Source organism: Myodes glareolus, chromosome 9, assembly GCF_982192425.1.
Source record: "Myodes glareolus chromosome 9, mMyoGla1.1, whole genome shotgun sequence".
NCBI lineage: Eukaryota > Metazoa > Chordata > Mammalia > Rodentia > Cricetidae > Myodes > Myodes glareolus.
Window position 1 is genome coordinate 3,335,408 of NC_142034.1, and position 27,769 is coordinate 3,363,176.

Below are 27,769 nucleotides of genomic sequence, written 5' to 3' on the forward strand. Positions count from 1 at the left end.
CCAAGGGTGGGGGCGCGATCTGTCCCCACCCCGATTCTTCCCCCTGCCGGAGATTCCCTCGTGCCTCTAGAAACCGCCTGGACAGGGTATAGTTGGTTGCAACTGTAAAGTGCAGTGAATGCTTCAGTGGCCCCCCAGCAGGAATCCCCGGGACGGGCCGCGTACACCGAGAACCAGCGGCCGAGGGTGGGCTGGGGATAGGCCCAAGTGTCTAGCTGCGGATCAAGGTAGGTCCCGTCGAGGTGCCCACCCTGGGCGCCTACGCAGACACACCTCTCCTCCGCGGCCCCAGCTCACTTTCCCAGCTCGCAGATCCCTCCCCTGCACCTCCCCGCGCCCTCCTCCTCCCCGGCCTCCTCCCGCGCCCTCCTCCTCCCCCTGCCGCCCAGGCCGGGGGCCTCCGGTAGGCCGGGCTGCGCCAATCCGAGTCGCGGCCCGCCCCCTGACGCCGAGCTGGGCCCTGCGAGGCCCCGCCCGCTGACGTCCGGGATTTGCATGAGTTCTCGTGCAGCGGCGGCCCGGGCTCAGTTGTCTGTGCGAGTGCGAGCTGAGTGCCGGCTGGTGCGGGCAGCCGCGGCAGCCAGGCTGCTGAGGGACGAGTAGAGGCGGCGGGGGCAGAGCGTGTGGCGAGGTCCCTGAGCAGGACTACATCGGAGCGCCTGCGGGAGCCAGCAGTGTCTGCAGCCGCACCGGCCGCTCGCGTCCCGGCGCGCTTGGGCTCGGCCATGGAGCTGCCAGCTGTTGGCGAGCACGTCTTCGCGGTGGAGAGCATCGAGAAGAAGCGGATCCGCAAGGTAGGGGTGGCGCGCGGGTGGCGGCGCCGAGGCGCGGGAGCAGCGAGCAAGAGGCGCGGAGGGGGTGGGGAGGCTGCGGGCCGTAGCCGGGGATCCCGCGGAAGCTGATGGAGTGCTGTCTCTTCCCCCCCACAGGGTAGAGTGGAGTATCTGGTGAAATGGAGAGGCTGGTCCCCCAAGTAAGTGGCGGCTGGGGCCGAGTGCCAGTGCACGGGGCCCTCAGGCCGGCGGACCCGTGTAGCTGGTGGGGTGGTGGGGGAGCGGACGGGAGGCGGGGTGGAGGTGGGGTGGAGGGAGGAGGGGGTGGGGAAGTCGGTGGCAGGCACTGGGAAGCCGAGCCGCCGAGCCCGAGCCGGGCGCCCTGTGTTGTGCTCCGCTCTCCGGGAAATGCCATCACTAATTTATGCGCTAAAAGGAGCCGGAGGAGCTGGAGAGACGCGGGGCCGAGCCCGGGAGGCCGGCGGAGGGAGGGAGGGCGCAGGCACTGACTGATGTGCAGCAGAAAATGGCTCCTTTCCCCTTTCCCTCCACCGAACGGCTCCATATTGCAAAACCAAAAAAAAAAAAAAAAAAAAATTAAAAAGCGACGAAAATGCAATTGTGTGCGTCCTCCCTCCTAGTGGTGCAGGATAGGGAAGAAAAAAGGCAGAAAATGTTGGGGACTGTCACTGCAGCTCTTTCGGAGGGGAATTTTTTCTTTAATTTGAAATGCGAAGGCACCGGATGGAGACAGGCGCAGGCACACACACACACACACACACACACACACACACACTCAGAGAGAGAGAGGCATTTTTTTGCACTGCTGAGTATTTGGGGTTTGCTTGTCAGTGACAGCGGTCTTCTGGGCCTCGAGGGGGTGTGGGGGGGGCCGCCGGGCTGTGGGTTATCGGATTAGGGGTTCAGTGCAGACCGGCTGAAGCCCTAGTGGAGACTCAGGCTGGGGATAGAAGGGGACTGCCTGCGACTTTGCATTGGGACTGATTTGCACGAAGGGTTTCTGGTGAGGACAGTGGCCTTGGAACACGTCGCAGTAACATGCTTAGAATTCTTGATGACTACCAAATAAACTGCTAGTTTCATTTTCCTCACCCCCTTTCTTCCTGCCGTTGCGTGTTTATTTTAATTTGGGGGGGAACCAAGGACCGAGTTAGGCCATCAGAAACCTACTGTCTACCCTCCAGGTCACAGCTTTTGGCTCAGGAAACCACATAGGGCCTTATGCCGTTCCCCAACTAGTCCCCCTCTTTTTTTTTTTTTTTTACACCGTTTCCCCCCTCCTCTTTTACTTGCAAGATATAACACGTGGGAACCAGAAGAGAACATCTTGGATCCCCGGCTGCTGATCGCCTTCCAGAACAGGTGAGCATCCCTTTCTTAGCAGCCTGCTGCCCTAGCCATAGGTGGGGATAGTAAAGTGGATGACTGGTCGCAGTAATAGGAAAGGGGGAAGGGGTGGGAGGGGGCATGCAGGAGCCCCACCCCCAGCAATCCCGGGTGGGCAAGGCTGCGGCCTGGACTTCTCGAACCAATGTCCTTGGCGGTTGCTGCAGCTTGGGAGTGGGGGCAGGGTAGGGCCGAGGAAGGTAGGCTTGTGTTTGGAAGAAACTGCTGCTAGAGTGTGTGTGTGTGTGTGTGTGTGTGTGTGTGTGTGTGTGTGTGTGTGTGTGTGTGTGGATGACCCTGGGACTGCCCTGGAAAACTCCGAGCTGTGTCTGAATCCCCGTGGCCCCCTCCCATGGCAACCTTAGAGCCCCACCCCCAGAGCCTAGGTGTTGCTTTCCTGCAGCCACTGCCCGCTTGGCACGGGCACCTCCCGGGGCAGCTCTGAAGGAGCTGGCATTGTGAAACCGCCCCAGACGTCATGGAACTGAACTTAACCTCTTGGCGGCCGAATAAAAGTTGACGGGGCCTTACGCCCCCGACCCCCAGGGAGTTGGGGGTCGCGGAATTGATGCTTGCCTGGCGCCTGAACTCTTACAACCCTCTTGGCTGTATTTGGTGGAGCAAGTTGCCCTATCAGGTCAGGGGGTAGATTGGCCCAAGGGCATGAGTGAGCGCTGGTTGGGGGGGGGGAGGGTGCCCATCCTCCTGCAGACAGATGCCACGCTGCAGCTGCTGCAGCTGGATTCACCACTGGTAGCTGTGGTTCTCTGTTTCGGAGAGGGTAGAGGGGGAAGGGCGTGGAGGAGGGGAAAGAGTCCTCAGAACCGCGCCACCCCGCAGCCTTCTATCCTTTTATTTTGAAGTATTTCCTGTGGCGCATTTGCCGCTAAAACTGTAAACTCTAGATCCTGAGAGCTAAAGTTGCTTTCCCGGGACACAGGGGGCGTAAGACAGGGAACCTGACCCGACTTCACCTGGGACTTCACCACCCTGTAACCATGTCAGCGGCTGATGCCATGTTGCATAATGGGTCCCCGAAGAATTATAATCCAGGCTGTTGCAATGCCGTGCAACTTCGGAATCAGACCCCAACTCAGCCCCAGGGCATGGCAGAACTCCCCTGGGTTGGCCCAGGGGCTTTGGGGGTGGGGATGGCAACTCTAGTCGCTGAAGAGTGGGGTCTCTGATCCTGAATCTGACAACTTTGGAGGGTGGTGGAATCATGGAGGACTGGATAGTGCCTGGGAGAGTCGATCACTCCTTAGGTGGCCAGACCAAGCGAAGCCTGGTATAGTGGCCAGTGCTCCCCTACCCTTGACCTGTAGTAATAATTTGGAAATCCGCGTGGAAAGGATCTTGCTCTTCTAAGGAGGCGGTCCTTCTGCTAGCCACCCCTGCCCCACCCACTGGCTCATGGGAGGGGGAATTGTGCTACGTTTGGATCACCAGGTGGCTGAGAACCTGGCTCGACCCTAGCCTCCGAGTCATCTCCAGCCCCTAATTGGCTTATTTGCCGCTATGTAAACAAGGGCGCAGTCCGTCCGCTTTTGATGCCTGGCCTTTTAAGAAAAGGAGTCCTCCCTTCAACTCGCGGCTCTCTTTATCTGAATCTTAATGAGGCAGTTAGCATCAACGCTTCTGACCGGGAAGGATCAGGAGGTCAGCGCACACCTCCTATTCCTGGGACTCCCAAAACCCAGCAATGTGTCTGCAGAGCGTGCTCCGGACCCCAAGTTCTGCCCAGGCTTGGCGAGTCAGCTCCAAGCAGCAACCTTCTGGACACAAAGACTGGGTTGCAGCGTTTGGGGTAGGGGGAGGGAGGAAGAAGATTTACATGGGGGGGGGATGGGACCCCTTTGGCAGATGAAGTAAGGGTGGGACTTCAAGGAAGGTGCCCAACTGGCAACATTGGCCATCTTCTGCCTCCAGCTGGTTCCTTCCTTTCAGTAGCACAAGGAAGGAGACGTGGGTAACAGGGTGCTATAGAACTCAGGGAAGCCAGATACTAACCTTGCGACCCTGTTCCCTCCCCAGGGAGCGGCAGGAGCAGCTGATGGGATATCGAAAGAGAGGGCCCAAGCCCAAACCGCTGGTGGTGCAGGTGAATACTTTGGGATCCCAGCACAAGCCCTTCCCTGGACCTTGCTCCCCAAATTACTTGCAGTTCCTGGAGGGAGCACCCCAATTACACTTAATTTCTTATAGAACTCGTGGCCCCACCCCTTATGATGCAATTTCCACCTGTGGGAGCTGGAGCATTCCTGATGTTCCCAGCATGCTATAGGGCCAACCTTTCCCCTCTTTTCTCCCCCTTAGGTACCCACCTTTGCCCGCCGCTCCAATGTCCTGACAGGGCTTCAAGACTCCTCCGCTGACAACCGTGCCAAGCTGGAGTTGGGCACACAGGGCAAGGGCCAGGGGCACCAGTATGAGCTCAACAGCAAGAAGCACCACCAGTACCAGCCACATAGCAAGGAGAGATCGGGTAAACCACCGCCACCAGGGAAGAGCGGCAAATACTACTATCAGCTAAACAGCAAAAAGCACCACCCCTACCAGCCAGACCCCAAAATGTACGACCTGCAGTACCAGGGTGGCCACAAGGAGGCACCCAGCCCCACCTGCCCAGATCTGGGCGCCAAGAGCCATCCTCCTGACAAGTGGGCCCACGGAGCTGCAGCCAAAGGCTACCTCGGGGCAGTGAAGCCCCTAGGGGGAGGGGCAGGAGCTCCAGGCAAGGGCTCGGAAAAGGGCCCTCCCAATGGCTTGACACCAGCCCCTAAGGAGGCAGTGACCGGAAATGGCATTGGGGGCAAAATGAAAATCGTCAAGAACAAGAACAAGAACGGGCGTATCGTGATCGTGATGAGTAAGTATATGGAGAACGGCATGCAGGCGGTGAAGATCAAGTCGGGCGAGGCAGCCGAGGGCGAGGCGCGCTCCCCCAGCCACAAGAAACGTGCTGCCGAGGAGCGTCATCCCCAGGCCGACAGGACTTTTAAAAAGGCCACCGGTGTTGCTGAGGAGAAGAAAACAGAAGTGCCCTGCAAACGCAGGGAGGAGGAGGCTCTGGTGTCGGGGGACCCTCAGCCCCAGGACTTAGGGTCCCGAAAACTCTCCCCGACCAAGGAGGCCTTTGGTGAGCAGCCGCTGCAGCTCACTACCAAGCCAGACCTGCTGGCCTGGGATCCAGCCAGGAGCTCACACCCACCCGCCCACCACCACCACCACCACCACCATCACCACCACCACCCCACGGTGGGCCTGAACCTCTCCCATGCGCGCAAGCGCTGCCTCTCTGAGACCCATGGGGAGCGTGAGCCCTGCAAGAAGCGGTTGACTGCCCGCAGCATCAGCACGCCGACTTGCCTGGGTGGCAGCCCGGCCTCCGAACACCCCGCCAACGTGTCCCCCACTGCAACGTCTCTGCCGCAGCCCGAGGTCATCCTGTTGGACTCAGACCTGGATGAGCCCATAGACTTGCGCTGTGTCAAGATGCGTAGCGATGCTGGGGAACCCCCCAGCTCTCTTCAGGTGAAGCCTGAGGCTCCGGCAGTGGCGGCAGTAGTGGCGCCGGCCACTGCAGCAGAGAAGCCTCCCGCTGAGGCCCAGGACGAGTCTGCGGAGCCCCTGAGCGAATTCAAGCCCTTCTTTGGGAATATAATTATCACTGACGTCACGGCGAACTGCCTCACGGTCACTTTCAAGGAGTACGTAACGGTGTAGTGGGAAGGAGTCGCACCCATTGGGACTCAGCGCCTGCAATCTCGCAGAGGGTCCCAAGGAGAAGACGCCCCAGCCATCTGGCCAGGGTTCTCTGCTCACTCCCTGGGATCCCGATTACTCGAGTTGTCCACTCGGTGCCTGCGGTCTTGCCGCCACCTCCCCTTCCCTATAGGAGACCCCAAGCCCTCCCCGTGGACCTCCAGAACTGACCCTGCAGCCCCAAGGCGGTCTCAGAGTTATAGTATTATATTTTAACCGTGCTAACTTGTCAAGTGCTGACTTCTATCCCGGTTTGTACGTGGTGTTATTCTTGAAATGTATTGTTTGAGCTCAGAAAGCCCGACCAACCCCCCCTTTCGGGCTGATATATATATAAATATATATATATATATTTATTTGTAGGTATTTATATATTGAAATATAAAAACCTAGATTTATGGAGTTTCCTCTAGATCATGTTATATTCTATATCAGACAAACTCTTTTCAGTTGGCCTTCTCCCTTCATCCAGTATTTTGATTTCATTTCCTCCTCTCCAGGAACTGCAACACCAGTAACCTTGGTATATATTTTTTGATACTGTACACATGGGTGTGTTGTTTCTATGTGCAAAAAAAAAGTTTGTTAAAAAGGCTAAAGAGCTCTCTAGAACCTGCTGCTATAGAAATGTCTGAACTATAAGCTTCCAATTATTACCTGCTTGAATGTAAATATTAAATGGAAATGTTGAAGGTGCAATACGATGTCCGAAATTAGCTCCGTCGGGGATATGGACCCTCTCCCACCCCACTTCCGCCTAGATCACATGGAGAAAGCCTGTCGTCCCCAGCTAAGCCTTTGCTCAAGCCAAATGTGGGGTTCAGTGTCTCCAGAGAGGCACCCTCATTGGTGACACGATGTGGGGAAGTTGAGAGGGACTGGACTGGGAGGATGGGGTGGGGGGAAGAGGCACCCTAGTCTCTAGGACTTTCTGGCTGGTGATGCCCATCTAGCTGGCAAACTCCTCGCCGTCTGGGTTGTGGAGGAGGGGTGCAGGGGTGATCAATTGGTGAGTAATTGGTGTACCCACACCCCCACCCCCACCCCGCTTCCTGGATCTTGTTTCTCAGACTGGGGACCACCCCAAGCCAGGTCCTAGAGAGACTGAAAGTTCCTTAACCTTCCCTGTTACGGACCAGGATACTGGTGGAGTGGACCCCACACTTTAGGGCCCGGTCTCGTCTCCCACCACACACATTGTCGGCCCCACCCCTCCAAGGAAGTAGTGGAGGCCCTTTCTCTGCCAGGCGCTCTCCCCGGAAACCACCAGGCCAAAGGCCACTGCTGGAGCAAGTGAACGGCTTTGTGGGGGACCGAGGGCCTTCTGCGGGATGGATCGGGAGGGGGTGACAGGTCGTCTGAGTCTGGTCTACCACCCTCACTTCCTAAGCTCCGTGAGCTGGCATTGGTTGCTCATCTCCTTGGTGGTGGCAAGACTGAGGTGCTAGGTGTGGTGGGAAGAGGGAAGAAAGGGGTTAATGGCCCCTAGGCTAGGGGTGCGGCTCAGCGGGCCAGGAAGCCACCACCAGCGGCGGCTTTCTGCAGACACAGCGATCTTTCTCCTGGTTCCGTGGCTAAGCAGGCCCTGGGGCCTCGGGCCTGGGGATCTAGTGAGCTCCAGAACTCTCCCAGTTTGCAAAGCTCGGGTCCGGAACCAGAGCCGAGCCTAAAGTGGCACCAGGGCCGAAGATGACAGCATGGTTCAGTGTGTGTGTGTGTGTGTGTGTGTGTGTGTGTGTGTGGTGTGGTGTGTGTGTGTGTGCGCGCGCGCGCGCGCGCCGAGGTAGCTTGAGGGGCAGAGTTGGGAAGGTTGGGGGAGATGGAGAGGAAGGCCGAGAGGGCGGGAGGCTGGATGCGCAGAGTGGCCAGTGTTGGCTGCAGGCCATCAGCGGCTGGGGCTGGGGGAGGGGTGCGGGGCGGGGGAGGGGACTAGGGGGTGGGAGCCGCTTTTTTTTTTTTTTTAAGCCTTTGGGAGTTTGTAGCCCCGGCTTTTGTGAATTGTTCCTCCCACTACCCCATCCCCGGGAGCCCCCTTCAGAGTGAGTTAAACACCCCTCCCCCTCTGTAATGAACGCCCTTTGCCACCCTGTGAGCGGAGGAGGCTGATCTTGCTTCTGGCAACCCGCCTGCTCAGCGCTAGAATTGGGCCTGTCCTTCACTAGCGGGTGCACAAAGGCCCGTGCCAGGCAGGAACCTCAGCCCCTGCTTTTCCAGTTCATGAGAACTGAAAACTCCCGGATGCTGCGGGCACTCCTCAGCAGGTCTGCAGTGGTGGTGCCTTGGTAGTCAGTCTGGACACCCCCTCTCCCCCTAAGTGGCCCCTCTCCTGCCAAGCCTGGGGAGAGGAGAGAAAAGGCAGAAGATGGTACTCCTAGAAGACAGACACAGACACTGGTCCACTACTTTTCCAGAAAAGCCTGGTCTGCAGGTGCCCTGGGGCCTTGAAAGCTGGGTATGGATACCTTGTCTTTGGGGTGATCTGGGCAAATCTGAAGCCCCACGGTAAACAGTGGTGTAGACGTCCAAGGGAGCAGTTAAGATGCCCAGCCTGGTTGTCAAGACCCCCCTTCTGTCCCCAAAGGGACAGCGTTTGTCATTTACTGAGTTCCTTGTATGTCCCGTGTGCCATCTAAGTAGGCAACTTGGCCTATGTTGTCCCCAAGAGGGCAGCTCTCTGTGACACAGGTTTGACATCCTGGTGGGTATTGCCTAGTTCTTGTTTTATTCTGGAACCAAACTGACCGATCCTTCAGAGAGGCTTCCTAGGACTCTGCCCTCTGAGCTCTTGGCACTGGTCTTAGATCGAGGCAGGAAAACAGTTCAGGGCCTTGACAAGAGTTCCTCCTCCAAGGGCATTCAGGCAGGGAGGGTTCAGAAGGTCCAGCCCTCCCCAGCAATTTATAAACAACGGGGTCCCAAACCCTCTCTTTGAGGGAAGATAGAAAAGGAGAGCTTTGCATTCCACACACCCAAATATCCTCTTTTTTTTTTCCCCCTCCAAATGAACCTTTCTCATGGGGCTAAGTCTCACAGTCACATGAGCTGGCCATGCAAAGGGCAGGGTTATTTGTGAACCCTCCTGTCTGAAGCTGCCCACTTCTAGAAGAACCAAGTTCAACCCCACAGAGTTTATTCCATCCTTGGACACCCTAGTTGGGGATGTCCCACGGGTCCAGCATAGTTTGGGTTCAGAGTGGTCAGGACCAGTGAAAAATCTAGGGTTCTCAGTTCTATTTGAATAACATATGCATGTAAATGCATGTGAATAAATAAATAAATACTTTTAAAGGTTTATTTGTTTTTCTTTTTATCGTATGTGTGTTGGTGTTTTGCCTGCATGTATGTCTGTACACCACCTTGCTGCCTGTGGAGGTCAGAAGAGGGTACCAGAACTGAACTTACAGATGGTTGCACGCTGCCATGTGGGTGCTGGGATCCAAACCTGGTCCTCTAGAAAAAGTCAGTGCTTTTAACTGCTGGGCAAACATGCATACAGTGTGTGTGTGTGTGTGTGTGTGTGTGTGTATGGGGGAGCTCATGTATCTTGTAACTCAGGCTGGCCTCCAACTCATTGGTAGAGGAGGAGGATGACCCTGGGGTGTTGTTCCTCCTCCTTCCTCATGGAGATCGCAGTCATACCCATCATGCTTGGTTTTAGACAGTGCTGGGAACCAAACCCAGGGTTTATTGCATGCTGGGCAAGTACTCTGCCAACTGAGGTACATCCTCAGCACTACAATGCGTAATGTTTAGCATATATATGTCCCATGAAATATTTGAGACTTCTTCTTCTAAAGCAAAGGAAAATGTTGTATTTTTTTTAGGTGACAATGAAATTTAGCTGAGTACCCTAGGTGTGGTCTGGAAACTCTTATTTCAGTCCTGAATAATCACTGTGTCGTTCCTACCCACAGGGACCCGAAAACCACCCGTCCTATAAGGTGGTTATAATAATGACTCCATGCTAGTTAAATGGCAAGGAGAGGTTGCTGGGTGACATGGGGCCCTCACTTGGGATTGGTCTGGGGTGAGCTGGGCATTCTCTGGGTTTGTGACACATTGAGACAAAGACATGGGAAGACTTGACCCTTGGTTTTTGTCAGCGAACATCCAGAACACTGACGAGAACAACAGATCTACTGGTTGTGCCTACTGTCTTTATCGAAAACTTTTTAGCTTCCCGTGCCTTTTTTTTTTTAAATGTCATCTTGAAGGCTGAACCATGCAGGGAAAGGATGAAGTATGTCAGGAGGCAGCTTTGAGCATTTTGTAATATCCTATCCTACATAAACACTCAGGTCACTTTTTGCCAGGGAACAATTAAATAGCCTATGTCAAAGCAGAGTCTCTCAAAGGCTTCTGCCTGCAGCCCCAGCTTGACCGAAAGACAGAAGAATGGAGATGTAGTTTTATACCCCAGCTCTGTCCTCATTCCCTTCAGGGTGAACTGTTGACATCTTGGGGATCTCAACCCTCCTGGTTTCACAGTGGATGGCTAAGAACGACACTGGGGCTGTGGACTCAGAACGAGGGTCTCATAGAAAACTTGTCCTAGAACAAAGCCAGAAAAACCTCATGGTTTTTGAAGCAAAGTGGATTCTGTGATTCCCCTGAGAGTGCTTGCTGTATATCTAAGGTGAAGACTCTAAAGAGGAAACTGCTATTGAAGACTGTTATTCTTGGATACAAGTGTCTACTTCTGGTGGCCCCCGGTTCAGAAACCCACCCCTTCCCTGGCCACCGCTGGCCTTTTCCTCCACAGTAAATGATGAGTCAGTATTGGCTGCTCTTGGACTGTGCCCTTTCGGGGGATTACTGCTTCAGCTTCCCTCATCTCTGTGAAGCGGGCCCTACCACTGCTTTGCAGGTGGTAATAGGAAAGCTTGGTGGCTAACCTGTCCCGAGCCCAAGAGACAGACACTGGGGTGTCAGGAATCTACATACCTGCCTCCCAGAGTCTGCTAACGGGTGCATCAAAGGCAGGCCCAGATTCCATCGCCTCTCTGAACTGGTAGAGGTGATGTTATTCCTACATAGCGCCTTCCACTGGTGCTCTAAGATCTTTGCTGTTCACTGTCTACTACCGGCAGCCAGCGGCAGGTGCCAGACTATTGCCAACCTCCATGTATCTCTGGGCCTCACATCCCTTAGAGCGGCGGTTTTCAACCTTCCTGATGCTGAGACCCTTTAATAGAGTTCCTCATGTCATGATGCCCCTCAACCATAAAATTATCTCCTTGCTAGTTCATAACTGTAATTTTGCTACTGTTGGGAATCGTAATGTAAATATCTATGTTTTCCGATGGTCTTAGGCGACCCCTGTGAAAAGGTTATTTGACGCCCCCCCCCCCCCACACACACAAAGAGGTCTGGATCCACAAGGTTGAGACCCGCTGCTTGGGGTTCTTTTCAAGCTCTTCTCTTGCTTCCTCTTTAAGACAGGGTCTCATGGAACCCAAGTTGGCTTCAAATTCCCTATAGAGCCAGGGGTAGCCTTAAACTTCTGTTGACTTCTGATCCTCCCGTCTCTACATCTAAGATGTCAGGATTACAGGCATGGGCCAGCACATGGGCTGGGGTGAAACTCAGGGTTTTGTGTACATGCTTCCACAACTGAGCTGCTTCCCCAGCCCTTTGTGTGCAGCTCTTTGAAAAAAATGTGTGTTTTTATTTTTAACCATGTATGTGTGTGTGTGTGTGTGTGCACGCGTGCATGTGTGCATGCACACGTGCTTGAGTGTAAGTGTTTGCCAAGGCTGGAGGAGAGGCATCAGATCCCCTGGAGTTGGAGTTACCGGCAGTTGTGAGCTGTCCCAGTTGGGATCTGGGAAAACTCGGGTCTTCTGCAGGAGCAGTGGGTGTTTTTAATTGCTGAGCCATCTCTCCAGCCCTTGCACACAGTTATTAACAGGACCCCTTAAATGCTGACACCTCAAATATGTGCCTATGTGTATGGGACAGGGCCTCAGACAGTAACACTGCCGCCTGGACTGCTAACCATTAACAGCATCCTGATCCAAAGGTTGCCCAGGAGCCTGGATTCAGGCAGCTCAGCTCCCCAAGGACACTAGGCCCATCTCTTCCCCACCAGGAGCCGAGCAGACATGCTGTGCTCAGCATCTCTGGGTCCCACCACCCTCTCACTCCACCTGAGTGGTTGGTAAGGATTTCTGGAGGCTCCAGGTAATTATGCAGTAAACGGATTTAGGGAAACATGCCCTAAGGAGAATCCTGGAGAAAGATGCAAGAGGTGCCATAGTTTAATTTCCACGCAGCAGGGCAGCCACCATCCTATGGATGGAGTCTGAACGTGTGACTCAGGATGCTGGATGCTCCTCCCCCATGCAAGTATGCACACACTTCCTTCTGTACTCAGGCTGCTATCCTTACGAATTGTGTGCATAAGACCCTGCAACGTAGAGCTCGCTACACTGCAGCTGCAATTGTCTGCGAGTTTTTATATCTAGGTTGGGGCAGGGAGCTGAGATTCCTTATGTTCTAGAATGATGTACACGCGTGTATGTGTGTGCACACCTGTGTTTGTGTGTGTGTTCTGGGCTGTGCCACCACCTGCACTGGCAGGACCGCCTCTCCCCTCTCTGGCCCGGTGCAGGACCCTTTCAAATACACTATATCGGGAAGCCTAATATCACCAATCCCCCCCCCCCCCCGTCCTTTCAACCTGCGCCAGGTGCCCTGTAAACCTCCCTGGATTTCCTCCCTTTCCTGTTTCATCTGAGAAATTCTTCACTAATGCCATGGTGTCTGGTTTCTCATTGTTTCTCTCTGCTTCAGACAGCCTCTCGGGGTGGGCTTTGGAAAGGTGTGTTTAATGCTCTGGGCCTTCCAAAATGACGCTTGCTTGTTTCCACACCCTCTTCTGTTGTCCTTAGAGCCTCTGAAGAGAGGCTGTGCCACTGTCGGGGCAGCATGGGCCATCCTGTCCTAAGGACAGAAGCAAATAGCTCTCCACAGTAAGAGATGCTATCAACTCGGTTTCCCAAAGCAGTCTCCAAACGGAAGAGCATCCGTGACACACATTCCCTTGGAAGAGAAGGCTGTGAGGAAAGGGGGGCATGCATCATGGTGCTTCCTCTACTCTTTTAGGCTGTGCGCTGCTGTGGGTTGAGGACAAAGGAATCTGCAGCCTTTGGGGAGGAAGCCTAGGGTTCCTAAGTGTGCAGAGAACCATCTATGCCTCCGTGAGCCTCTTGAGATGCTAGGGCTACAAAACATAAAAAGGCTGCGGGGTAGGGAGGGTAGACACCAGTGAGCAGAGCCCCTCCTGTGGACAGCGTAGAAGCATGGATAGCTATTTCCGGCTTTGTTTATGCTGCTCCACCCCAGCCTCCCACCAGAGCTGAAAAGGGCAGAGGAAGGACCCTGCAGGGTGAAGGAGAGTCCAGACCAGCTGTGATCACCTCCTCTTTCCATGCATCTTCCTGCCGGCTCCTCTCCTGGCACCAAAAATTATTTATGTTTGCAAATTGCTTTTGATTCACGTGAGTTATTCCTTTGGCCTGCCAACAGGTCTGGGGATGAGAATTATCCAGTTTGCAAGCTGGGGATCCAAGGGAGACAGATGAAGACGCAGCGAAGTGTAAGTCAAAAGCCTTGGGATTTGGTCTCTGCTCTGACGCTGCAAAGGCCACTGAGTCCCTTGCTGGGGCCTGGGATGGCTCAGCTGCAGAACAAGAGACTGGGTGGGGTGTGCGTCTTTCCTGGCCTTCGCGGGTGGCTCTTACATCTCTTGAGCCCGTGCCACCCAAAAAGGCACAGCAGAGGGTACCCTGGCCTTTGGGCTAGTCCCTGGTAAACCCTCCTGTTGTGGAGCCTGAAGCTGCCCAGCCCTGGGTCAGCAGGAAGGACTAGCTGGGTGGCCGGGAATGCTCCTTTTCTTTGTCTCTTGCTCAGCACTGTCCTTGATGCTGTCTCGTTCCACAGATGAAAACAAATATGTCTACAGAGGAACAGGAAGGGTGGAAAGTCCCCGAGGCTGGTCCAGGAGAGAAACACACACAAACATAGGAATGATCATCGTAGTCCCAAGCAGGCCAGAGCAAAACAGGCTTTGTGGAGGATGAAGCCACCTGTACTGTGGGGGAGACAGGACCAGCCCCGCTGACTGTGGTGCTGGGTGAAGATTAAGAAGCAAAGTCCATGGAGTTTCAACTCCAAGCCCCTCACTCGCCTCTGCAGATGGGGAAACTGAGCCTCTCCAAAACCAAAGTCCACAGCAAGGTGAACTGTTCATATCACCCAAGAGACCATTCTCTGTGTACAAGTGTCTGTCTGGGTCCACTCCCTCTAACATGGCTGTGTGGGGATATGATACGTGTATGAAATGATAAGGGATGAACTCCAAGTCCAATGTCACGGTGGGAAGTAGGTGGTAACATGTGCCTACAGAGTACTCTGGTCTAGATTCTCTTTTCTGGAGAACTGTGGTTTGGGCCCTAACCTAAAGAGCAGGTGTGAAGGTCTGGGCTTCTTCCAATATCGTGACCACAAAGTGGGGGAAAAGACCACTGAGGAGTCCAGTGCCTTGCGGTCGAGAGGACCCTCTAACCTCAGAGTCTTGAGTAGGTTGACTTTGGTAGAAACACACGGTTCGCTCAGCCCTAGCCTAGAGGGGAGTTGGGAGTCTGTGTGCTCTATGGTGAGAGAGCATCAATGGGTAAGCAAATGACAGCTGGATTGGGGAAAGGGCCTTTCCCCCAAAGTCTGTGCCAGGGGGTGAGGTCCTAGCTTGTGTGACTCCACCTCGGGCAGGTATTACATCGCCAAGGCCCTGTTTTTAAAGAGTGTAGGTTTTCTCGTGCCTCCAGAAAGGGAAAAGTAGTTTATGTTGGGGCATCAGACCCCGACAAAAGGGGGCTTTGTATTTACCTTTGATTACCCCTAAGAAAGGGTACAACCAAATGATTGTACTTGGTGAAGTAGCCAGCTATGGGTGACCTGACCTGAGGCTTGGTCTAAGTGGCTCTTAGTCTTTGATGGGGCTTTTACTTTGTAGAAGGACTGCAAAGAGAAGAGAATGAGACAAAACACAGAAAGGAAGGAGGAAGCCTGGAGAGAAGTAAACCAGGAGGAGTCCAGAGAAAGAAAAGGAAGAGGGGAGATAAGGGTGAGGGTAGGGGGAGGAGAAGAGAGGGAAGAGGGAGGGCTGGTGAGATGGCTAAGTGGCTGAGGGGCTTGCTGCCAAGCCTGAAGACCTGAGGTTAAACTCGAGACTTCACTTGGTGGGGCGCCCCACAGGTTGTTCTTGTGTGTGTGCATGAACACGCATATATAATACAATATAAAATACAATAAAATCATTTTATAAAAGGTAGGGAGGATGGGTTGGGGAGTTAGGACTAGAGGTGTGCGGTTCCAACCTAAAGAGAGAGGTAGGAACAGACAAGAAGAGAAACCAAAACAGGCCAGGCAGGAGGTCCAGAGGTGGAAGCAAGGGCAGGGAAAAACGGGGAAGCTGTCTAGAAATGAGCCAGCAGCACCCTGGGTCTCCTGGTGACAAGCACATGAAGATCCTGCACAGAGAGGGGAAGGCAGAGAGAGCAAGGCCTTGCCCAGTGGAGAGAGCTGGGATACTCATCATACTGGCTCTGGGAATGCGGAAATAGAACTAACAGTAATGGATGCTTCTGAGGAAATTGACATGTTTTAAATATGAATTGGGGTAACTTGGGAGCATCAGGTGGATGCAAACAGCTAGGTTCTAATAGTTGTACCATAGTCCCCCAGGAGAATGCTCTGAGCTTGGAAACAACTGGGCACAAAAGATAGCAAAAGTTCCCGACTGAAGACAGATGTGATGTCACACACCTGTAATCCTAACCCTTCACCCTCTAGAAGACAGAGGCAGGAAACTGAGAATTCCCTGACCAGTCTGCGCAAGAGAAGAAACCCTGCTGACCCCGCTGCCAAGCAAAATGAAACAATAGCAAATACTCAAGTTCCCAACTACTTAAGTGTATGTAGTGTGTGTTTGCGTGTATTATTATGCATGTATGTATATATATGGCCCAGACACACACTGGGGTCAATGAGATGTCTCAGTGGGCAAAGATACTTGCTGTGTATGGTAGTTTGAATACTAATGGCCCCGCTAGGGTTATATTTTGAATGCTCAGTTCCCAGTTGGTGGAACTATTTGGGAAAGATGAGGAGGTGTGGCCTTGTTGGAAGTGTGCCACTGGGGGTGAGCTTTGAGATTTCAAGAGCCTGCACTAGGCTCAGTGCCCCTTTCTCTGCCTGCCACCCGTGAACTGGGTTATAAAGCTCTCGGTTGGAGCTCCAGCGCCATGTCTGTCTGCTTCCCATCATGGCAATGGGCTCCTCTCTGAAACTGTAAGCCAGGCCTCAATTAGATACTTTCTTTATAAGAGTTGCTTTGGTCATGGTGTCTCTTCACAGCAATAGAACAATAACTAAGACAGCATACCAATCTGGAGAACTGGGTTCAATCCCTGGAACCCACACAGAGGTGGAAGTGGATTGCTGAGTCTACAAAGCTGACCTCTGACCTCTACAGGCATGCCATGGCATATGTGTCCACATATATACATTAAACACACACACACATGTGCGTGCACACACAACAATAAATAAAATTATAAAAGGAAAACAAAACATGCATTGCATGTAACTCTGTGATAGGGCAGTTGCCTAGCAAGGTTAAGGCCCTGAGGTGGTTCCCCAACACCTTAAAAACAAAACAACACTGTATAGATGTTCTTTTACCAATTTTTCATTTTTCTATAAGTTAGCAAAATACTCAATTGAGATTTCTTTTTTTCTTTCTTACTTCTTTTTTTCTTTGAGACAGGGTTTCTCTGGGTATCCCCAGCTGTCCTGGAACTCACTCAGAGATGCAGAGATCCACCTGCCTCTGCCTCCCAAGTGCTGGGATTAAAGGTGTGTGTGGCCACACTTGTCTCTTGACTGAGATTTCTAAGAAATTGCTGCCATTGTTATTACTAATTATTTTATTGGATTTTTTGAGACAGTGTTTTACTATGTAACAGCCTTTGCTATAGTGGATCAGGCTGGCCTCAAACTCACAGAGCTCTGTCTGCCTCTGCCTCCGGACTGCTGGAATTTAAGAGTGTGTGCCACCACTGCCTCACTCATTATCCATTATTATTTATTAACACTATGTATCTGTGTCTGCATATGTGCATGAATGAAGGTGCCCTCTGAAGCCAGAGGTGTCCATTCTCCCGGTGCTGAAAACTAAACCCAGGTTCTCTGCAAAAACAATAGAGGCTCTTAACCACTGAGCCATTCTCCAGCCCTGGACTGAGATTCCTAAGGAGTCCCTGTGGTTGGGGAAGAGCACTGACCCTGGAACCTCACAGACTGAACTGGAGAAGTCATTAAGAATGCTACTTGGGAGAAGCTGAGAACCCAGAGCCTAGACATCAGCCTGAGACTCCTCAGTAGCCCCCAGAGGAGCAGGCTCTCCTGCCCTTCACCCCATGACTTCAAGACAGAAGAGTGGCGGTCCAGGTGGGTACATGGCCTAATTCTACACCACCCTGGCACATCCTGGCTCCTCCCATCTAGCTGAGTCCAACCTTCTTCTTTGGCGCAGGAAAGCAGCAGGATGTGGCAGAGCAAGGATTAGTGAGCCAGGTAAACCGGCTGAGTGTGTCTTCTCTGCTCTCGGCAGCTCTGTGCCCTGGGGCTGGTGACTCTGGCCCCAGGAGCTCCCTAAAATTGGCTCAGATCTTACCATTTAGTCTCCAGAATTTCACCTCTTGAGAGAAATTGCCTCACACCTCTGGCCTAAAGTAGACTCGATTTTATTAGCTTCTGTATTTTCATTGGAGAGGAAGGCCTTGTCCTAGATAGCTTTCTATTGTTATGATCAACACTGTGACCAAAAGCAACTTGTGGAGGAAAAGGTTTGTCTTACGCTTCTAGGTCACACAGCCCATCACTAAGGGAAGCCAGAGGAGGAACTCAAGCAAGAACCTGCAGGCAGGAACTTAAACAGAGACCTTGGCAGAACACGGCTTATTGGCTTGCTCTCCATGGCTTACTTAGCCTGCTTTCTTATATAACCCAGGGCCACCTGTCCATGGGTGGCACCGTGCCCAGGACCACCGGCTTGTGGGCACCATGCACAGTGGACTGGGACCTCCACATTAACCATTCATTGAGAAAATGGTTTGCTTACCTATGATGTCAGAAACTCTTTAGTAGAGGTTCTCTCTTCCTAGCCCCCATCTGAGGTGGTGAGTTGCCCACCGCCCCCAAGAACATAAACACAGAGAGAGCAAATTCGGTAGGTCTCACCAGTCCTGGTAATTAGAACGGCTAAGATCCTCGTGAGCTATCTGTTGAGGAAAAGAAGTGAGAAAGAAAGATAGAAATAAAAAGGGAAGGGGTAAGAAGGAAGGCGAGAGGGGAAAAGAAGAAGGGAGGAGGAAATTTGGGAGAAGAAAAAAAGGGAGAGAGGGAGGGAGGGAAGGGGGAGGGAGGGAGGGAGGGAGGGAGGGGAATCCTTAATTCTTTTACCAGACTCTTCACACACAGTGTGCCCTGGACAGGCATAAAGATTTTGAACCAGAATGGCTCCTAGCAAGCTTGTTCCTGCTTGGTGCTGGTGCCTCTATCCAATGTGGCCACCTGGTCATTTTTTATTTCATTTAGGAAGGGTATATGAAAAGGGGTGAATTTTTTTTTTGTTGTAATGTGACCAGGTGTGGGGCCAGTTCCCAAAGATGCCATGGACCCCAGAAACAAATGCCCCCACAAATAGATTTTAAAGCCAGAGCACTCCAGGCCCCCCAGTTCTGCAGCCCTGTGCTCAACAGCATTCCCTTCTGAAGCTGGCCACCCTACTCTCCCTCACTGACCTCCTGCGGTGGGAAAGAGGCAAGGGTAATGAGAAAATCAGTAGATTGCTGGGCGCTGGTGGCTGTTGCAGGGAAGAAAGAATGGCATGCTTTAGTAGAACAGGGCACAGTGGCTTCTGATTAGGATTGTCCCTAGACACACGGACTATTTGGAAACTCTGAACAAGGTCGCATAAGCCTGATCTTGGGTCCCTCAGAAGGGATCCCCCAGATCCCTGAGAATCAGTGCTACTGCGTGAAACTGAATGTTTCATACAGAATGCCTCCCACCAGCCTAGTGTGTGTGGGGGGGGGCGGGGGAACCCAAGACTTGAAGAACCAAGCTAAGGAGCTGCTTAGAGCACAGAGAAGAGAAACCTCTGGGAATCTAGGCTTGTCCATGGCTGCCCCAGCCTGCTCCCTGACACAGTGGGAAGATCTGAATGCGCACAAGCACGGATGGCAACACACACACACACACACACACACACACACACACACACACCAGTTGAGCTCGTCAGAGCTGGCTCTCTGCAAGGATGAGCCACGTTAACTCTGACAACTCTGGAGGCTTTCCCCTAGTCTGCTACTGCTGCTCTCTCTCTGCTCCCCTCACCCCCAAGCTGGGCAGAAAACCACACTGTGACTTCTCTTGGCTCAGCCGGGCCTGTATAGGCAAGTCATTTCTGTGTGGCCATGCCATGAGCGGCAGGTGTGGGGTTTGCAATGTCGAATGGGTCGCTGACAAAGGAAGCAAGCAACATATGACTTGGTTTCCCCAATTTGGTCCTCAAGATGACACGGGCTTGCTGACCTATAGATGTCGCTTTCTCCAGGGGCCTTCCTAAAGCAGCTTGGGGTCTGTTGAGTAGCAGTTTCCTCAGATAAGACATTCCATACTGCGGGAGAGTTCCTTAAGCAGGGAGGCAAACAACTTTAAAAAAAAAGTTTCAAACACTCCCTGAAACTGACCAGACTCACTAGGCCCCTCCTTGCCAGAGCAAACAATAAGAGCCCAGCAGCAAAGAAGACACGGATAGCTTCGAAGACCCACGCTCTGAGACAAGCAAAGCTGCAGAAACTGAGCTGCCTAGAAGAGATTTAGGACAACTGAAGCAGCTGGAAAGGACACCCTAGCCCTGCCTGCAAGCTGTGCGGTGTGCTCCAGGTTTGCAACATTGGTGAGCTGTCACCCTTGCTGGGGTGACCGTCGACCACGCAGTTGCCTTTGAGTCAGGTCTGCTCCTATAGCTAACCCCTCACCCATATTCCTGCAAGTCCAATAGAACTCACTGGCTCTCCAAGTCGGACTTTGGTGGTACCTGTACTTTGGTCTGTTGTGGGCTCCCTATCCGAGGTGAGCAGATGAGTGTGTTTTGCCTCCCCAGGAAAAGTGTTGTCACATAACATAACCAGTGCCTGAGGAGGAGCACGTCAGAGGTGAGTTGGAGAAGAGTGAGTGCGTGGTCCCGGCTGTAGGTTTAACCTCAGTATGGTGGTTCAGGGCTTCGATCACTCAGCTCTCAGGAGGCAGAGGCAGGCAGAGATCTGTGAGTGCAAGAGGGGTTCCGCTGAGGCTGAGAAGCCCGAGTGGAGCATCCTTGGAGGGCATTCTGCTAGACTTGTCCTTGGTTGCATGATGTGTGCTAGTGCACCTTGGTATGACAGCAATTGCATGGTTCTTCTTCTTCCTCTTCCTCTTCCTCCTCCTCCTCCTTTTTCCTTAGAGACAGATTTCTCAGTGTATCCCTGACTGTCTTGGAACTCCCTATGTAGACCAGGCTGGCCTTGAACTCTGACATTCTCCTTCCTATGTCTGCTAAGTGCTGGGGTTAATGGTGTGCACCATTATGCCTGGCTGTTGCATGATAGTAAGATATGAAACTAAGGCCAAGCCATCAGGATTAGGAATGTCTGTAGGAGGATTCCCAGGATGGCAGTCTTCCTGCATAGTGAGTAGGGTCCACCACGGGAATATAGAAATACCCTGGAAACCGTTAAAGGTTTGGAGGAAATTTTCCAGTCTATGAGATTACTGCTCAAGCGTAAGACTGTCAGCGGCAGTGGCAGAGGGGTTGCCTGGCCTCCGCTGTGTGTAGTTAGACGTGCATCAGAGGCCAAGATGGTGGCCAAACAGGAACTTGTCTGTGTAAAAGAGCAATTTCAACAAGAAGCTCCATGTTAGTTTCTGGTCTGCCAAGTAAATTAGATAAACGAGAGGATGAGATGGAGGTGTTGGCTTGCCACTTGTTATGGCTTGGGGGCATGGGGCTGCAGGGATGGTTCAGTGGTTAAGAGCACTGAATGTTCTTCCAAAAGACACTGATTCAGTTCCCAGCACCCATATGGCAGCTCAATTGTCTGTAACTCCAGTTCTAGGGGATCTGCCTGACACCTTCACACGTACATACATGCAGGTGAAATACCAATGCATGTAAAATAAAAATAATTTATATATAATATATATATAATAATAATAGATAGATAGATAGATAGATAGTATGGGGGCCAGAAGAAAAAGGACAGTTCAAGTTAGATCTGTGCTCAAAAGCCCTTCCTGGAATCCATAAAGTTAGATCCCATGGGAAGATTGAGAGAATGAGGAGGAGGAGAATATGGAAAAACAATAGAAGATCCCCTTCAAGTCCTGCCTTGGATAGAAGGAAGAGAAAGTCTGTAATTCAGCATGCAGATGAGGCATTAGCAATGGTCCCGTGCAAGAAGCTATGGCAATAAGGGGGTAGACATCATCTGAGTTGCTAGAATTGGGGAAGATTTTTCAGCAAGCAACAGAAGAGCCTCTTGCAGCCTGGTTTGTGAGGCTGAGGGACATGGCAATGATGGGATCAGTCTGGCCACTGTGGAGGCAGGAACATGAGTGATGTAATTCCCAATCCCTCCTTAAGTCAAAGGCTGCATAACCTGAGAGAAGAAATCAGTCTCTGGCAGACTGGCTTATGGGTGCCATTGGGAACACTGGGTTCTCTCCATCTGGCTTCCCCGTAAGCAGCAAGAGAACCATAGAGGAAGGGCAGGCACTACTGAGGGAGCTAGGATTCAGAGAAGCTGTGTTGGAACCTGATGAGTATTGGTGGCTTTGCTGAGGCCGTTGGTGGGACAAGATCTTTATAAAGGAGGACAGGCTTTGGCAGACTTCATTAGACTACACATACAGAGAGTTCTTAAAAGAGCGAGACCAACCTAGAGGAGGTAGTGAAGAGGCTAAGTGGAGGAGGAGGAGATCTGTCTGCGTTATTTGAAGACAACTGTGGCGAGATTTATGCCAAGCTGAAGATCCTGAGAGGGGAAATGAGCACCGGACTGTGTGCTGAGGAACTTCTGGAGGGTTCTGGAGCCTGCTAAGCAGTCCACAAAAGACAGTACAGCTGGAGACGGGCGATCAAGCCTGTCTTAGTGGCAAGTAGTTGTCCCCCAGGGCAAGGAGGGTACATTTCCCCCCAGCTAAAGGTCACGTGGAGGTGGTTTGCCCAGTCAGGAACTCCCCGAACGGCCAGATTTGGTGAATTGAGAGGCTACGACCACTGAGCCAACCCAAGAACCACTCTGGCCCAGGGAGCCAGCGTGTGCCACAGGGAAGGCAGAGCCACGTTCACCTTTGACCCTGAGTAGGTATGACCAAATGAAATCAAGTCCACTGAGTTTTCCAGGTGTGGAGAAATGCAGGGCGGCTCCATGGGAGAGCTCCAGGGTAAGGAAATTTAACGGCTCAGAGAGAGTAACCAAGGATTATAGGGAGCTAATTAAGTTAGCACTTCCTGTCCATGCTTTGTGCCCAGCCTTGATCTGCAGAAAAAGCAACTGATACTAATAGATGGAACCTTCCCATGCTCTATTAGACCTTGCTAATGTTCGATTTTAGGATCTTAGTTGTGAACCTCTGGGGTCATTTGACACTGCTGAGAACAGGTGACGACAGACGTTCAGAGTGCTTCCCCAGTGTTACCTTTGTAACCCACTATTCATTATGTGTTGGGCGGTTCAGGATGCCGCCTTGCCCCGCCCACCCTCTGGAAAGGGTTTTGTTCTATAGATGATGCTAACCTGTGACTATCTTGCAGATTTGGAAAGCCATTGGAGAAACAGACAGGTCACCCGTACCTCTCCCCACCTACAATTCTCCTGAGCCAATTAATTAAAAGGAACAATGTATCAAAACCATAGCTACAAAATACAGTGTTTAAATCCAAAAGATATACCATACATGGGTGGGAAAGGACAGGCCTAGAGGCTGTAAGATTACTGAATGAAAACCCCAGTGCCAGGGTCGGGCTATCTGCTTGTGAAGTTGGAAAGCCCCCAAGGCCCCATAAACCATGAAGGCTATTACTACGTCTGTTGGTTGTGTGCCAGAACTAGACAGATCCCAAAGACACTGCGTGTGCCTGCTTTGACTATAGGACATGGAGAATTTAAGTTGGGACCAAACTGGAAACTCCCACCCTGATGATTGGCTTTCGTGATGCCAGAGGGACCATGCAGGCAGCTGCTGGAGAACTGTGACCAACAGTCCTGCTTGGCTCTGGATTCTGAGTGTTAAAATGCCGACATGCCAGGCACACTGTGCCTGCTTGTGCAATCGCGGCTCAGCTATTGTGGGTAAAACCAGCAACCTTCCAATTGGATTTAAGGTCCTGTTCTGCAAGAGAGAGTTCATATCTGGTACTGGAAGACAAAGTGCCAAGACAAAATCCTGTGGCTGGAGAGGGCACGGGGAAGCAAAGTCTGTGGTTCTACTAGATGCATGTGATGAGCCTGTCGGGCTGCCTTCTAAATGCGTGTCAACACCCCTAGGCCCCTGGTGTTATCAGCATCAACTGGTAACCACTGGTGAAGCAAGTGGGAACAAGTGACTCTTATTGTGCCATGGTGGCCTATTTCTTAGCCTTAGGTGGACATCTACAGTCACCTTCAAGGCTCAGGAACCTCTGAGAGGAGAGGATGTAAGAGCCTGAGGAAGGGGTAGAATATTGTGCAACAGTTTCCTCCAGGATTAAAACATTGCATCCTGCTGGAAGTTCCTTTATCAGGGAGGCAAATAACTAAGCAGAGGCTTCAGGAACTCCCTGAAACTGAACAAATTCGCTAGGTCCTTCCCTGTCAGAGTAAATGTTTTTTGTTTTGGTTTGGTTTTGGTTTTTGAGACTAGGTTTCTCTGCAGCTTTTGGAGTCTGTCCTGGCACTTGCTCTTGTAGACCAGGCTGGCCTCAGACTCACAGAGATCCGCCTGCCTCTGCCTCCTGAGTGCTGGGATTAAAGGCGTGCGCCACCACCACCCGGCATTGTCTGAGTAAACTGTAAGAGTCCAAGCTACAAAGAAGACAGAACAGAACCCATGCATGGATGGCTTCTCTGTACTGCCTGTAGAGCTGCTTGCACTCCCCAGTCCCCTGGAAGCCCATGGTAGAGGAGTCTGCCCTGAGATAGAGAACCCTGGACTCTCCACAGTCACTGGGTTGCTTTTACCCCTCCATGGTCTTTGCAGCTGCTCAGAAATGGCCCAGGGAACCTCCTGCTAGTGTGACGCCTCCACCCAGAAACTACGACAGCGTCTAGGATTCAAAACCTAGGCATTGTGTTTGGAAATGCCCTGCCCCGTCTCCCTCACGCCATTCAGGGCATTTATCTCCTTTAGACTGCTGGGTCCAGTATCCCTCATTGAAGTCATAAGTCACAAACAATCCCACACTAGTTTGGAATTATGATTAATAGAATGGTTATTTATTCAAAGGGGAAAAAACTTACAGATTACCATCCCAGACAACAGCCCCTCTGCGCGAACAGGAAAGGAGTCTAGGAGCCAAAAGCAGAGCCGGAAGCCAGAGAGAGAGTGGAGGACAACTGCTGCTTTTTTAAAGAGAGAGAGACCACGTCCCAATGGGCTGGTATCTCAGAGGCTATTGGCTGAAGGAGCGGAAGGAGCTCCCACAACATATCCCCCTTTTGTTTAAGTAAGAGAGTTCTAAGCCTACTACGAAATTATATACAATAAGTACAAACCTATGAAATTATATACAATAAATACAAATATCCTTTTTAACTTATCTGGGTGCGCGTGCACAACCTCCCACTGCTGCTCAGTTTCTGATATGCTATACCTCTCTGAGCATGCATACCTGCAGTTCTGAATCCCTCCTGGTCTCCGGCGGTGCAAGGTTTTTCTTCCCGGGTATCAGCACCAAATGCCCCACGCTACCGTCTCGCCAAGGTTTCGGCACCAAATGTCCTGTGCTCGGCCTCGCCTGCAAGAACCACACGGGACAAAGGATTCTTCTGCAGAAATAGCTTTAATGCCCCTTGGGAGAGCGAGCATCAGCCAACATGGCGGAGACCCAGATATGAAGGAAGCCATCCCTTATATATGAAACAGACCCTGCTTCGGACGTGTCACTCTTGGATTGGTCCGCTGCTCCCAGTCCCAGGTGATGCCTCGGGAGTAGGCGGGGACAGTAGTGGAAAATTACCAACACGTGTGCGTTCACCTGGCAGTGAAGCCGGATGTCAGTGCCATCTTGTGATGGAGAATGTGGCTGTGGCCCTCTACAGAATATAATCTCTATGTATCTAAAGAACCTGATTAGTCTAATTATAAATGACAAAATTAGATGACTATTGATCTATATAATTCTCAATACCTATCTAACTTAAAGACTGAGACAATAAACAACTGTGCAATAAATGAGGACAATATGACCTCCAAATATAAACAATGTGCAAGTATACATTGCAATATGGTAAATATATATATATCAATACATAGACAATATATAAGTATCTTAATCAGAGGTAGAAGTGTACAATGCAATATGGTAAATATACATATATCAATACAATATATATATATCAATACATAAAAATGTTTTAAACAGAGGTAGAAGCATGCATGTATACAATAGTGAACATAATTTAACTTTGTATCAATATATAAAAATCGATACCAATATATTTGTCTAAAAACAATAACTCACAAGTACAAATCTATTATCCCATAATACAATTATCCCTCTTTTTTTTTTTAAGATTCCTGCGCTTATAAAATTCCTCCCCCAACCCTCAACTGTAGACTAATTATAGCCAACCCCTAAATGATGTCCCTAGACCCAAGGACAAACTTTACTGGGAGAGGGGATGTCGTTCTCTAGAATTACTGTCATGGGGGCGATGTTCTTTTTGGGGGATCCTGTGAAAGTAAAATGATGGTTAAATTTCAAGATCAATGTCTTTTAAAATTGCAAATAGTCTCTGAGTATTTTGTAGAGGTCTGGCCAGAATGTTGTACAAGATGTGCACCATTTTAGCTAACCATGTTGGAACCGTCTTGTGCAGCTGGTACCCAAAACAGGTCTTGTAGTAGCGCTATCAGTATCATGACGTCATATCAACCAGGTGGAGTTGTTGTTTTGGGGCCCTATCTTCTTCCTGGAAACTTCAAATGTTACTGCAGGAAAAACTCATCGTTCATTGTGGAAAACTTAAACAGTAATCATACAGACATATACAGACATACATATATTCAATGAAAGACATGATAGATATCTTTAATGAAAGGTATGATAGGTATGAAGAAAAGTAAAGATGTTTTCTAAACTCATATTTCTTTCTGTCCCATATCATGGCTCTTGACATGAGACAGAAACTCCAGAAACTCTGGGTTTTTCTCCTAACAACAGCCTTGGAATTAGAGAGGGACTGAGCCAGAGTCCAACTCCAAAACCAGCTCTATAAATTTAGAAATATGATTTAGTATATTTTACTTACAGAACCTATTCAATTTTCTTGATAATCCCTATTGGGCCGTTATTTTCCATCTGTCAGTATTCAAATATCCAGGGTCCTTTGAATTTTTCAAAGATGAGTGTTTTCCTGTGGAGATAAGAACAGAACCCTGCCCCCATTCTATATGTTATTCTTACCACCTGTATGAATATCATCATTGTAGATGAGCTGTCATTTCTCCTTTTCAAGAGGTTTCTCCTCTTCAAATCAAATCTTTATTAATTTTGCTGGTATCCACAATTTTTCTTCTCCTGTGGAAACAAGAGCAAAACCCCTTCCCCAACATAGCACATCTCCTGGCTTCCATTGAGAGGTCAGCACGTCTTTGAAATAAACAGGTTGGTTTAGTTCAGAAGTTTTCTGAGCTCAGGGCAGTTGCCCATTGAAAACCTGAATACGTGTCTATGGTGTGGTGTACATATTTTAATTTACCAAATTCCATAAAGTGGAACACATCCATCTGCCAGATTTCATTCCTTTGAGTACCCTTTGGGTTACTCCCTGCAGGCAACGGTGTTTGATTATAGAAAGAACAAGTAGGACATCTCTTTATAATGTCCTTAGCTTGTTGCCATGTAATGGAAAACTCTTTCTTTAAGCCTTTACTATTGACATGATGTTTTTTATGAAATTCTGAGGCCTGCAGAACACTTCCAATCAATAATTGGTCAATTTCAGCATTACCTTGTGCTAGAGGGCCAGGCAGACCTGTATGGGACCAGATGTGTGTTATGTACATTGGACAAAGCCTATTCCTAATTATGTCCTGTACCTGGATAAACAATGAAGTCAACTCTGTTTCATCTGGTATGAATTCAGAGGTTTCAATATGCAAGATAACTCTTTCTGCATATTGTGAATCTGTAACTATATTAAGAGGTTCTTTAAAATCCCTTAGCACCATAAGAATGGCATAAAATTCTGCCTTCTGGACAGAATTATAAGGGCTTTGTTCCACCTTACTCAATTCTTCTGATTTATAACCTGCTTTCCCTGATTTATTTGCATTGGTATAAAATGTCTGGGCTCCAGTTATTGGAGCATCACGTACAATTCTAGGAAGAATCCAAGAAGTTCTCTTTATGAGGTTGTCTATCACTTTTGGGATAGTTGCTGTTAATTTCTCCCAGAAAATTAGCACAAGCTCTTTGCCATGGTTCATTATCTTCCCATAACTTTCTT

The 27,769-nt window shown here is 50.8% G+C and overlaps 1 protein-coding gene across 1 annotated transcript; it reads left to right on the forward strand.

Annotated features, from left to right (window-relative positions):
* The first annotated feature begins 504 nt into the window (after positions 1-504).
* Cbx4 (chromobox 4) lies at positions 505-6,644 on the forward strand. The gene is made up of 5 exons (XM_087909694.1): positions 505-794; positions 930-973; positions 2,091-2,156; positions 4,215-4,281; positions 4,497-6,644. Exons 1-5 carry the CDS (start codon positions 726-728, stop codon positions 5,904-5,906), a joined length of 1,656 nt encoding a protein of 551 aa, XP_087765820.1. The 5' UTR covers positions 505-725; the 3' UTR covers positions 5,907-6,644.
* Positions 6,645-27,769: the final 21,125 nt, after the last annotated feature.

What these genes read in the sequence shown, in the direction of transcription:
- Cbx4 (XM_087909694.1), top strand. Translation starts at nt 726, where the DNA reads ATGGAGCTGCCAGCTGTTGGCGAGCACGTCTTCGCGGTGGAGAGCATC. An exon ending in AGAAGAAGCGGATCCGCAAG is followed by an intron (nt 795 to 929) that starts GTAGGGGTGGCG and finishes TCCCCCCCACAG; the next exon opens with GGTAGAGTGGAGTATCTGGT. An exon ending in CCAAACCGCTGGTGGTGCAG is followed by an intron (nt 4,282 to 4,496) that starts GTGAATACTTTG and finishes TCTCCCCCTTAG; the next exon opens with GTACCCACCTTTGCCCGCCG.